General features: G+C 36.2%; 1 protein-coding gene across 6 annotated transcripts in view; it reads left to right on the forward strand.

The window, feature by feature from the left end:
• The window catches only part of LOC122474026 (coiled-coil domain-containing protein 7-like), a 148,765-nt gene that overhangs the window by 11,236 nt on the left and 124,363 nt on the right, over window positions 1-13,166 (forward strand). For all 6 annotated transcript variants that reach the window (XM_043564975.1, XM_043564974.1, XM_043564972.1 and 3 more), the window contains one exon: window positions 5,922-6,005. In XM_043564975.1, coding sequence (XP_043420910.1) covers window positions 5,922-6,005 — 84 coding nt within the window. The remainder of the gene's footprint in view (window positions 1-5,921; window positions 6,006-13,166) is intronic.

Below are 13,166 nucleotides of genomic sequence, written 5' to 3' on the forward strand. Positions count from 1 at the left end.
GAATTTGTCCATTTCTTCCAGGTTGTCCAATTTGTTGGCATATAATTTTTCATAGTATTCCCTGATAATTGTTTGTATCTCTGAGGGATTGGTTGTAATAATTCCATTTTCATTCATGATTTTATCTATTTGGGTCATCTCCCTTTTCTTTTTGAGAAGCCTGGCTAGAGGTTTGTCAATTTTGTTTATTTTTTCAAAAAACCAACTCTTGGTTTCGTTGATCTGCTCTACAGTGTTTTTATTTCTATATTGTTTATTTCTGCTCTGATCTTTATTATTTCTCTTCTCTGCTGGGTTTAGGCTGCCTTTGCTGTTCTGCTTCTAGTTCCTTTAGGTGTGCTGTTAGATTTTGTATTTGGGATTTTTCTTGTTTCTTGAGATAGGCCTGGATTGCAATGTATTTTCCTCTCAGGACTGCCTTTGCTGCGTCCCAAAGCGTTTGGATTGTTGTATTTTCATTTTCGTTTGTTTCCATATATTTTTTAATTTCTTCTCTAATTGCCTGGTTGACCCACTCATTCGTTAGTAGGGTGTTCTTTAACCTCCATGCTTTTGGAGGTTTTCCAGACTTTTTCCTGTGGTTGATTTCAAGCTTCATAGCATTGTGGTCTGAAAGTATGCATGGTATAATTTCAATTCTTGTAAACTTATGAAGGGCTGTTTTGTGACCCAGTATATGACCTATCTTGGAGAATGTTCCATGTGCACTCGAGAAGAAAGTATATTCTGTTGCTTTGGGATGCAGAGTTCTAAATATATCTGTCAAGTCCCTTTGATCCAATGTGTCATTCAGGGCCCTTGTTTCTTTATTGACCGTGTGTCTAGATGATCTATCCATTTCTGTAAGTGGGGTGTTAAAGTCCCCTGCAATTACCACATTCTTATCAATAAGGTTGCTTATGTTTATGAGTAATTGTTTTATATATTTGGGGGCTCCTGTATTCAGCGCATAGACATTTATAATTGTTAGCTCTTCCTGATGGATAGACCCTGTAATTATTATATAATGCCCTTCTTCATCTCTTGTTACAGCCTTTAATTTAAAGTCTAGTTTGTCTGATATAAGTATGGCTACTCCAGCTTTCTTTTGGCTTCCAGTAGCATGATAAATAGTTCTCCATCGCCTCACTCTCAATCTAAAGGTGTCCTCAGGTCTAAAATGAGTCTCTTGTAGACAGCAAATAGATGGGTCTTGTTTTTTTTATCCATTCTGATACCTTATGTCTTTTGGTTGGCGCATTTAATCCATTTACATTCAGTGTTATTATAGAAAGATAGGGGTTTAGAGTCATTGTGATGTCTGTATGTTTTATGCTTGTAGTGATGTCTCTGGTACTTTGTCTCACAGGATCCCCCTTAGGATATCTTGTAGGGCTGGTTTAGTGGTGACAAATTCCTTCAGTTTTTGTTTGTTTGGGAAGACTTTTATCTCTCCTTCTATTCTAAATGACAGACTTGCTGGATAAAGGATTCTTGGCTGCATATTTTTTCTGTTTAGCACACTGAAGATATCGTGCCAATTCTTTCTGGCCTGCCAAGTTTCAAAAGAGAGATCAGTCACGAGTCTTATAGGTCTCCCTTTATATGTTAGAGCACGTTTATCCCTTGCTGCTTTCAGAATTTTCTCTTTATCCTTGTATTTTGCCAGTTTCACTATGATATGTCGTGCAGAAGATCGATTCAAGTTTCGTCTGAAGGGAGTTCTCTGTGCCTCTTGGATTTCAATGCCTTTTTCCTTCCCCAGTTCAGGGAAGTTCTCAGCTATGATTTCTTCAAGTACCCCTTCAGCACCTTTCCCTCTCTCTTCCTCCTCTGGGATACCAATTATGTGTATATTATTTCTTTTTAGTGTATCACTTAGTTCTCTAATTTTCCCCTCATACTCCTGGATTTTTTTATCTCTCTTTATCTCAGCTTCTTCTTTTTCCATAACTTTATCTTCTAGTTCATGTATTCTCTCCTCTGCCTCTTCAATCCGAGCTGTCGTCGTTTCCATTTTGTTATGCATTTCATTTAAAGCGCTTTTCAGCTCCTCGTGACTGTTCCTTAGTCCCTTGATCTCTGTAGCAAGAGATTCTCTGCTGTCCTCTATACTGTTTTCAAGCCCAGCGATTAATTTTATGACTATTATTCTAAATTCACTTTCTGTTATATTATTTAAATCCTTTTTGATCAGTTCATTAGCTGTTGTTATTTCCTGGAGATTCTTCTGAGAGGAATTCTTCCGCTTGGTCATTTTGGATAGTCCCTGGCGTGGTGAGGACCTGCAGGGCACTTCCCCTGTGCTGTGGTGTATAACTGGAGTTGGTGGGTGGGGCCACAGTCAGACCTGATGTCTGCCTCCAGCTCACCGCTGGGGCCACGGTCAGACTGGTGTGTGTCTTCTCTTCCCCTCTCCTAGGGGCGGGATTCACTGTGGGGTGGCGTGGCCCGTCTGGGCTACTTTCACACTGCCAGGCTTGTGATGCTGGGGATCTGGCGTATTAGCTGGGGTGGGTAGGCAAGGTGCATGGGGGCAGGAGGGGCAGGCTTAGCTCGCTTCTCCTTAGGTGATCCACTTCAGGAGGGGCCCTTGTGGCAGCGGGAGGGAGTCAGATCCGCTGCCAGAGGTTTGGCTCCGCAGAAGCACAGAGTTGGGTGTTTGCACAGAGCGAGCAAGTTCCCTGGCAGGAACTGGTTCCCTTTGGGATTTTGGTTGGGGGATGGGCGGGCGAGATGGCGCTGGCGAGCGCCTTTGTTCCCCACCAAACTGAGCTCTGTCGTCCGGGGGCTCAGCAGCTCTCCCTCCCTTTGTCCTCCAGCCTTCCCGCTTTCCGAGCAGAGCTGTTAACTTATAACCTCCCAGATGCTAAGTCGTGCTTGCTGTCGGAACACAGTCCGTCAGGCCCCTCCGCTTTTGCCAGCCAGACTCGGGGGCTCTGCTTGGCCGGCGAGCCGCCCCTCCGCCCCGGCTCCCTCCCGCCAGTCCGTGGAGCGCGCACCGCCTCGCCGCCCTTCCTACCCTCTTCCGTGGGCCTCTCGTCTGCACTTGTCTCCGGAGACTCCATTCTGCTAATCCTCTGGCGGTTTTCTGGGTTATTTAGGCAGGTGTAGGTGGAATCTAAGTGATCAGCAGAACGCGCGGTGAGCCCAGCGTCCTCCTACGCTGCCATCTTCCCTCTCTCCTACAATGTTTTATTTTCTAGAGAATCCTTACTGTTTCCTTTCTGACATTTAGCATGAAAATCTAATCATTCGCATTCTTCTAAGAACTGATTTGAGCAGGAACTGATCCATATTTTAATTAAGTTGAGTTATTGTATGATTTGTCTAACCCATAATCGTACATATTGCTGCTTCCCCTCAGGGGTTGATTTATTTGATCTTGCAAGTATTTTAGCAGGGAAGAGTTTGAACTCTGATTTTAAATAGTTTTGGTTCACATTTTGGTTCACTCCTGGTAGAACTTCAAATACAATTACCACAAGAACATGCAGGATGAGATTCCTCTGGTTTTTAGTTCCTTTTTATAGTTGTGTAATTGCCAAACTATAAAACATTTTGTTATCCCCAAAAGCTTCCTTGTATCCCACTTGCGGTCAGTTCTTTGCTCCCACCCTGGCTCTAGACAAACACTGATCTGTCACTATGCTTTTACCTTCCCTAGAATGTCATATAAATAAAATCATATAATATGTAGTGATATATATATATATATATATACATATATATATATATGTGTATATATATATATATTTATATATATATGGCCTTCCCCACTTCATCATGTATTTGAGATTCATCCATGTTGTTCTGTATATCAGTAGTTTGTTTCTTTGGTGTGAAGAGTATTCCATTGTATGACTATCCCACAGTTTGTAATCCATTCACCATTTAATAAACATTTAGGTGGTTGGATGCAGTAACTATTTTGCATGTAACTTCTATGAGTGAAGCTTCTGTGGACATTGTGTACAAGTCTTTGTGAGGATATATGTTTTTATTCATTATGGATAGTTTCTTTGGAATAGGATTGGTGAGTTATAAATACGTGTTTAACTTTATGAGCGATTACTCATAAACTGTTTCCCAACATGGCGGAATAATTGTATGTTCCTACCAGCTCTCTATGAGAGTTCTGGTGGCTGCACATTCTTACCAGAATTGGTATTGTCAGTCTTTTTAATTCTGACCATTCCTAATGGGTACGTAGGCCTCACTTTTCTGCCATCTTTATGGCAAAATTGAGATGGGGAGGAGTTTGGTAGAAGAAAAATATTTGGGTTCAGTGATTTGCCTTAGGAGCTTTTCTCATTCTAGTCTGTCTGCCAGATTAAATGGCTGTCAAAGGCTCAGCTGGTTTTTCTTCATACTCTGAATTCTGTTTGTCAATGGTAGGCCTGCTTTTTGACATGGCTGACTTGGCACACTTGGCACAACTAGGCCAAGTGCTCTTCTTTCTCCACTATGCTCCCTTTAGGTATGGATATGGCTTTGGTTCTTTGCTCATCTGCAGAGTGTTCTGTGGAATTCAGTTCATCACGTTTTCCTTGTGTCCTCTCCTTTTCAATATCCTCAAGGAAAAACATAATAATTTGTAGGTGACTAACAGTCTGTATTATACTGGTATTTTACTTGTCTAACAGCACTGTTGTCATAATTTTTGATGATTTTAATATCCATGTAGAAGAACTTTCCAAATAATGTGGCCTCTTAGTTCACTGAATGATCATTCACTCTAATGATCTTATCTTCTATGTCAGCCACTAACCAACATGATGATATCCTTTAGTCTTTGTCATAACCAATCACTGTTACTTTTCCATAATTTAAGTTTCAATCATCTTAATTTCTGGTCACTACCTCTTATCTTTCCCACTTAGTCTGTCTAATATTCTGACTCCAAAAGTCCTTTGATTCCATTAGGAACTATAATCCATTGGTCCTATTACATTTTACTGTCCCAAATACTTCTTCTATTCTTACTTACCTAGCTTAAATTCCATGTTCCCTTATTATTATTGCTCCCACACATAGGTACTTAACTCTCTTGCCTTGTCATGTTTATTGATTTTATTTTGTTAAACTGCAACCCTGATCAAATCAATCCCTATATTTGTGGCTTCTAAATCTGAATAGAAGATGGTCCTCAAGGATGTGTATAGTCTCATATTTATGATTAGTAACTCTAGTTCATTCATTTTCCTGCTCTCCTGAATGACTAATTCAGTTTTCCCACTCTTCTATATGGGTATTGATCTTTACCATGACAAAAAAAATACATGAGCGTATGAGTATGTTTTAAAATGTGACGTTGAATAAGCATATTCCTCATGGAGAACACTCTATGAGAATCCTAACTGTATATAAGCATCTAGATTTGTTTATCATAGGTTATCTCTGATTTACAAATCACCGCTCTACTATAAAAGATTTAGTCATTGTGACTTTTTTTTTTAAGTCATTGTAACATTTTAATCTGTCACTATTTTTTCCTCAAAGTCTTCATTTGCTTATTGAGGGTGAAAGACTATAGCTCTTGATAAGTATACTTATATTCAGAAGTTATAATTAGCGTTAATTTTCTAACACAAAGAGATATTTATAAGGTATATACAGAATTGCTACCTTTTTTTGGCTGCTCATAAATTTCAGGAGTCTAAATCTGGGATGCTTGATTTTCTACAACTATGTAGAGGAGAATGAGAAGAGATGCATAGTTGGGTATGTCATTCATGGGCCACTCCCCAGAATGTACTCTCTTCCACTTTCTGGGAGAATTTGCTAGTATAGCATTTGGAGCACAATTTCTTGTCTTATATGTTTGAAGGGACATAAATTATAGACAAAAATTATTTTTAAAAGCAAATGTACTAAAATATAGATGGGTATGCATATGGGTTCTGAAATTAAAAGTAACTTTGTTTTATTCTTTTCAAAAGGTTGGGGATGATCTGAATTCATTCTTGATATGTTGTTCACAATTTGCAGCTCAGTTAGAAGAAGCAGCTAAGGAAGAACGTCATGTATGTATTCTGCATAAATTATCGAATCTAAAATATCATTTATTGTTTTAATTTAAATTGTTGGTACTGTTAATAAATTTTATACTAATACATTTTATATTTATTAAAAATTGCTATTAAAATAATTATAGTGGTAAAATATTTTAAAGCTATGTTGGTTGTTTGAATTTAGATGTAATATCATGTAGCAATATTAGTCTAGATACAATGCCTTAATGAGTTACAATAGGCATTAGAAAGTATTATTTTTTTTTATTCTTAACATAGGCACTTAGATCTGTGAATTTTCCTTTAAGTACAGCATTGATAGAGTCATTGGTATTTTCATATTTACAGATGAAAATATAGTATTAATAGTATTTTTATTTTAGTGTTTTTAATAAGGTAAATTATATTACAAAGGCAATATGTCATAATTAATGAAAAATTTAAAAAAGACATGCATGAAGAAAACAAAAATTTGTTGTGGCCTGTTTACATAAGGATTTTTATGCTGAGTTAGTTTTCTTCTATTCTTAGTTTATTGAGGTTTTTTTTTTTTTTTTAACCATCAAGGAGTTGAATTTTATCAAAACCTTTTCTTGAATCTATTGAGATGATCATGTGGTTCTTGTCCTTCATTTGTTTATGTGGTGTATTACATTGTTTCATGTTATTACAAATAGTGAGCCAGGCTTATGTTCCAGACATAAATCCTACTTGTTTTTACCTTTTAATTTGCTTTTGAATTCTGTTTGCTAGTATTTTGTTTAAGATTTTTGCATCATTATTAATCAGGGATATTGGTCTGTAGTTTTCTTGTGTCTTTCTCTCGTTTTTATATCAGGATAATGCAGGCCTCATGGAATAGGTTTGGAGAATTCCTCCTTTTTGATTCTTTGGGAGAGTTTGAGAAGGGTTGGTGTTTTAAATGATAGAATGCCCCAGTGAAGCCATCTCGTTCTGGATTTTTCTTTGTTGGGAGGTTTTTGATTACTGCTTCAGTTTCCTCACTAGTTATAGATCTGTTCAGATTTTTAAATTTTTTCATGGTTTGGCCTCAGTAGGTTATATGTTTCTAGGAATTTATCCATTTCTTCTAGGTTATCCAATATTTTGGCATATAATTGTGTATAGTAGTCTTTTATGATCTTTTGTCTTTGAGCAAAGTGGACATCATTGTAATATATCCTCTTTCATTTCTAATTTTAATTATTTGAATATTCTCTTTTTTTCATAGTTAATCTAGCTAAAGCTTGTTACTTTTGTTAGTCTTTTTTTTTTTTAAGTTTATTTATTTTGAGAGAGAGGGAGAGACAGACAGACAATGTGAGCAGGGGAGGGGCAGAGAGAGAAACCCAAGCAGGCTCCACATTGTCAGGCAGAGCCTGATGTGCTTGAATTCACGAACTATGAGATCATGACCTAAGCTGAAATCAAGAATCAGAGGCTTAACTGACTGAGCCACCCAGGCGTCCCCTTGTTAATCTTTTTAAAAACCACTCTTGGTATCATTTTTGTTTCCTATCTCTATTTCATTTATCTCTGCTCTAATATTTATTATTTCCTTTCTTTTGCAAACTCTGGCTTTAAACAAATTTTTTTTTTGTTCCTTTAGATAAAAGGCTATTGTTTGTGATATTTTTATTTATTTAATTTATTTTTTGAATATTTATTTATTTTTGAGAGAGAGACAGAGGGAGAGACAGAGAGAAGGGAATAGAGAATCCCAAGCAGTCTCAGCACTGTTAGTGCAAAGTCTGATGTAGGGCTTCACCTCAGGAACCATGAGATAATGACCTGCGCTGAAATCAAAAGTTGGATGCTTAACCAACTGAACAACCCAAGTGTCTGTTTGTGATCTTTTTATTTTTTTATTTTTTTATTTTTTAAATTTTTTTTCAACGTTTTTTATTTATTTTTGGGACAGAGAGAGACAGAGCATGAATGGGGGAGGGGCAGAGAGAGAGGGAGACACAGAATCGGAAACAGGCTCCAGGCTCTGAGCCATCAGCCCAGAGCCCGACGCGGGGCTCGAACTCACGGACCGCGAGATCGTGACCTGGCTGAAGTCGGACGCTTAACCGACTGCGCCACCCAGGCGCCCCAGTTTGTGATCTTTTTAAATGTAAACACTTACCACCATAAACTTTTAGTACTGATTTTTGCCAAATATCATAGTTTTGGTATTTTATGTTTTGTTTTCATTTATCTTCAGATATTTTCTAAATTCCATTATGATTTTTTCTTTGATCCATGGATTGTTCAAGAGCATGTTGTTTAATTTTCACATATTTGTGGATTTTTTTGTTTTCTTTCTACTATTGATTTCTAATTTTATACCACTGTGTTTAAAAAGATGCTTTGTGTGATTTTGATCTTAAAATTTGTTAAAACTTGTTTTGTGTCCTTAACATGTAGTCTGTCTTGGAGAATGTTCCATGAGTGCTTGAGAAGAACATGTATTTTGCTGTCGTTAGGTGGAGTGTTCTGTATATGTTTGTTATGTATATCTATTTTACAGTATTGTTTAGTCCTTCATTTCTTAAAATTTTTTTTTTATGTTTATTCATTTTTGAAAGAGAGAGACAGAGCACAAGCAGGGGTGGGGCGGAGAGAGAGAGGGACACAGAATCTGAAGCAGGCTCCAGGCTCTGAGCTGTCAGCACAGAACCCGACGTGGAGCTTGAACTCACGAACCACGAGATCATGACCTGAGCTGAAGTCAGATGCTCAACCGACTGAGCCACCCAGGCGCCTCTAGTCCTTCATTTCTTATTGATATTCTGTCTGATTGTTCTTGCCATAACTGAAAGTGGGGATATTGAAATGTCCTAATATTATTGTGTTGCTGTCTGTTTCTCCCTTTAGTTCTGTTAGTGTTTGCTTCACATATTTGGGTGCTTTAATATTAGGTGCATATATATTTATAATTGTTACATATTTCTAGTGAACTGGCCCTTTTATCATTATATATATCTTTCTTTTTTCTTTATTTTTTGACAGTTTTGTCTTAATCTCTATTTTGTCTAAGAATGGCCACCCTTGCTCTCTTTAAGTTCCTGTTTCTATGGAATATCTTCTTCTGGCCTTTTACTTTGAGCCTGTGTGAGTTCTAAGATTTAAAGACAGCCTCTTAGGGGCAGCATATAGTACTTGTAGGAGATGCTAACTATTGCCATTTTGTTTATGCTTTCTGTTTGGTAGCTTTTGGTTCCTCTTTTTCTCTCTTGGTATCTTCTTTTGTGTTTTGTTGATTTTTTTTGTAGTGATGTATTTTGATTCCCTTCTTGTTTCCCCTTGTTTATATTCTATAGTTATTTACTTTGTGGTTACCATTGCAATTATATAAAACTTATTAAAGTTACAACAATCTATTTTAAACGGATAACAACTTCAATTGCATATAAAAACTCTACTATTTACATCTCTGCCTCTCCTACTTTATGTTATTCATGACATAAATTACCTCTTTTTACATTGTATGCCCATTAACTTAGTTTATAATTAGTTTTCATCTTAAAAAATTTTGTACCAAATTTATAAGTGATTTATTTTCCTGCTTAAGAATAATACAGGATATTTGTTGATACGTTTATATTTGTAAGGGAATTTTATATTTTTGTATGGTTTTGTGTTGATGTTTATTGTTATTTCTCTTCAACTTTTAGGACTCCTTCAGGGTTTCTTATAAGGAAGGTCTAGTGGTAATGAATTCTTTTCAGCAGTTCTTTTTATCTGGGAAAGTCCTGATTTCTCCCTTATATTTGAAGGATAGTTTTGCAAGATATAGTATTTTTGTTTGGCAGTTTTCTTTCAGTGCTCCCTAGTAGCCCATAATCTAATGGTTAAAAATTTGCTGATGATCTTGTATAAACTTTCTTATATGTAATGTGTTCTATTTTTCTTGCTGTTGACAAGATTCTATCTCTGTGACTTTTGACAGTTTAGTATGATGTATCTCAGTATAGATTTCTTTTGATATTTTCCTAATTGGAGATCTTTAAGCTATTTGAATTTGTATGTCTATTTTGTTTTCAGATTTGGGAAATTTTTATCATTTCTTCAAATAAGTTCCATGCCTGTTTCTTTTTTCTTCCTTCTTCAGTTCCCATAATTCATATTTTGTACCATTCCATGGTATCCCATATGTCCTTTAGGCTCTCTTTATTTTTCTTCATTCTTTCCTTTTTTTTCCTTTTCTGTCTTGATTATTTTGAAGATCTTGTCTTATAGTTTTCTGATTCTTTCTTCTAATTGGTCAAGTCAGCTGTTGCATTCCTGTAATGGATTTTTCAATTCAATTATTGTGTTCTTTAGTTCCAGAATTTCTGTGTGGTTTTTCTTCATAGTTTTTATTTTTTTTCTTGATATTCTCATGTTTATGTATGGTTTTTCTCATTTCCTTTGGTTGTCTTGTGCTCTCTTTTAGCTCATTAAGTATCTTCACGATGACAATTTTGAATTCTTCGTAATTCATACATTTCTTTTTCTTTAAAGTTAGTTTCTGGAGGGGCACCTAGGTGGCTCAGTTGGTTGAGCATCTCACTTTGGCTTAGGTCATGATCTCACGGTCTGTGGGTTTGGGCCCCATGTAGGGCTCTGTGCTGACAGCTCAGAACCTGGAGCCTGCTTTGGATTCTCTGTCTCCCTCTCTCTTTGCCCCTCCCCCATTTGTGCTCTTTCTGTCTCTCAAAAATAAATAAACTTTAAAAAAAATGATTAGTTTGTGGAGATTTAATTTGTTTGTTTGAATGTGCCATGGTTCCCTCTTTCTATGTCTTGTTACTTTTTGTTGTTAGAATTTTGGCATCTCTTCCAGACTTTGTGGTCTGATTTCCTATAGGGAAGACTTTCTCCATTCAGCCTGCCTAGATACTGGAGGCTTCTTAGGCCCTTTTTGGGTAGGCATTCCCTCTGGGTTTATGTGTGTAATCTTTGAGGCAGGTACTCCCAGTGGTGCTGTTATAAATTTCAGTAAGGAACTCCACCTAGTGTCTATTTTTGGTACTGCAATCTCTGGTGCTTCAGGTACTCTGGTGAATGGTTGATGGTCTTAGTTCTCAGAGATTCTGGCACCCTATTGCTGTCAATTCTTGGATAGAGGCGAGAGGGAAACTGGCCATTTGGGCAACCTCCTGGCTCCCAAATCAGAGTGTTGAATATGTGTTCTACTCCTTTCCATCCCCAAGGGGAAGACAAGAGTTGGGGATTTCTTCCCAATTGTGCTACAGTGTCAGGATAGGGAGAGGCTCTGGCAAGTTAATGTTGAGAGTATAAGTTTTCTTTTTTTTTTAAGTGGTGTTTCATGTTGATGTGGTTGGTCTTGTCCTTGCCTAAGGTACAGGAAACGTTAAAGTTTAACTGGTTTTTGGACTTCTCAGAGGCATTTGGTTTGTTTGATGTAAAATCCCTGTCTTTGTGGGGGAAGGAGGGTTTCAGGCTTCATATTCACTATCTTGCTGACAAAGTCTTATTTCTTTAATGAGGAATGATATTAAAAATGCCCAGTGATTCTGGAGTGTCTTTGCTTTTATGCTGTTTCAGCAGACAGAACTACGAAATGTATACAGGTATGCACACATACCATATACATAGTTCACGTGCTCATATTTCTACATAAAAATAAAGTGCACATGTACACACACACACACACACACACACACACACATGAACAGACACATTTAGAAATCTCAAAATCTCAGAGACACCTTTAATTCTAGTTTCTCACCTCAGGGCTTGTTCTTGCCTTCCTCAATTTCATATGTGTACTCCTTCTTTCCATAGTGAGAATCCTAACTCTTAACATCAACATATTTATTCTTTTGCTCAACCTTATAATACTTACAAGATTGTTTAAGGATTTCTTTTTATGTCACTATAAAAAAAAATCTACTAAAGAGATTTCATGATTTATTTTATACTATCCCCCTACCTCATCCCTTGGCAGTACTCTTTCCCAAGACTGAGTATAAGGTGTATGTTAAATTCTGTATTCATGAGTTACTTGGATTAGTTCTTTTTTCTTTTTCCTTACTAGTTTTACCTATTTGAAGGCAAAAACTCTAACTCAAAAATATATGTATATACCCTCATGTTCATTGTAGCATTATTTACAACAGCTAAGATATAGAAGCAACCCAATGTACATCAATAGATGAATAGATAGAGAAGATGTGGTATCTATATGCAATGGAAGATTACTCAGCCATAAAAAGAATGAGACCTTGCCATTTGTGACAACATGAATGGACTTTGAGTGTTTTATGCTAAGTGAAATAAGTTAGAGAAAGACAAATGCCATATGATTTCACTTATATGTGGAATCTAGAGAACAAAACAAATCAACAAACAAAGAAAAAACAGAAACAGCCATAAATATGGAGAACAAACAGGTGGCTGCTAGAGATGATGGGAGTAGACAAAAAGGAGTAAAGGGGAGTGGGAGTTTCCAGCTTTAAGTTATGTAATGAATAAGTCAGAGGGATGAAAGTTAAAGCATAGGAAATGGTACTAATCATGTTGTATGGTGACAGATGATAGCTACACTTGTGGTGAACATAGCATAATATATAAAGTTGTCAAATCACTATGTTGTATGTCTGAAACTAATGTAACATGTGTCAATTATACTTCGATAAAAACAGAAATACTATGAGATGTTTTTTTGGAGAGAGAAAAATAATCCAGAGGAAAGGTCTGAGTAACAAGTAGAGCAACCTACATGATAAATGTAGTAAATATTGAATAAGTGTATATATGTATATGCATGTAATATAAATATATATTAATAATCAAATCTTATGGATTAGAAAATATGATAGAATAAAAATGCATGATAATTATCATGTACATCAGGAGAGAACTTAGACTTAGAATTAATTGCAATTGAAATATAATCTAAGGTCCTTGTTTAGGAGAATAGTAATGACTTTAATAAGTTAGGTATTCCTATTAAAATTTCTTTTTAAAAAATATATGTTATGTGTCAAATTTTTATCCTAGTAGAGGAAAATTGAATGACAAAAAAAATCCAAAAGATTCTAAAAAAAGAGAGAAAAAAATAATTAGAAAGTAGATAATGGAAATAAATCTAAATATGTCAGTAAATATACCAATGAAAGGAAAAAATTTGGTTAAAAATGAATTTAAACTATATGTTTACTAGAAATATATTAAAGC

Source organism: Prionailurus bengalensis, chromosome B4 (assembly GCF_016509475.1).
Source record: "Prionailurus bengalensis isolate Pbe53 chromosome B4, Fcat_Pben_1.1_paternal_pri, whole genome shotgun sequence".
NCBI lineage: Eukaryota > Metazoa > Chordata > Mammalia > Carnivora > Felidae > Prionailurus > Prionailurus bengalensis.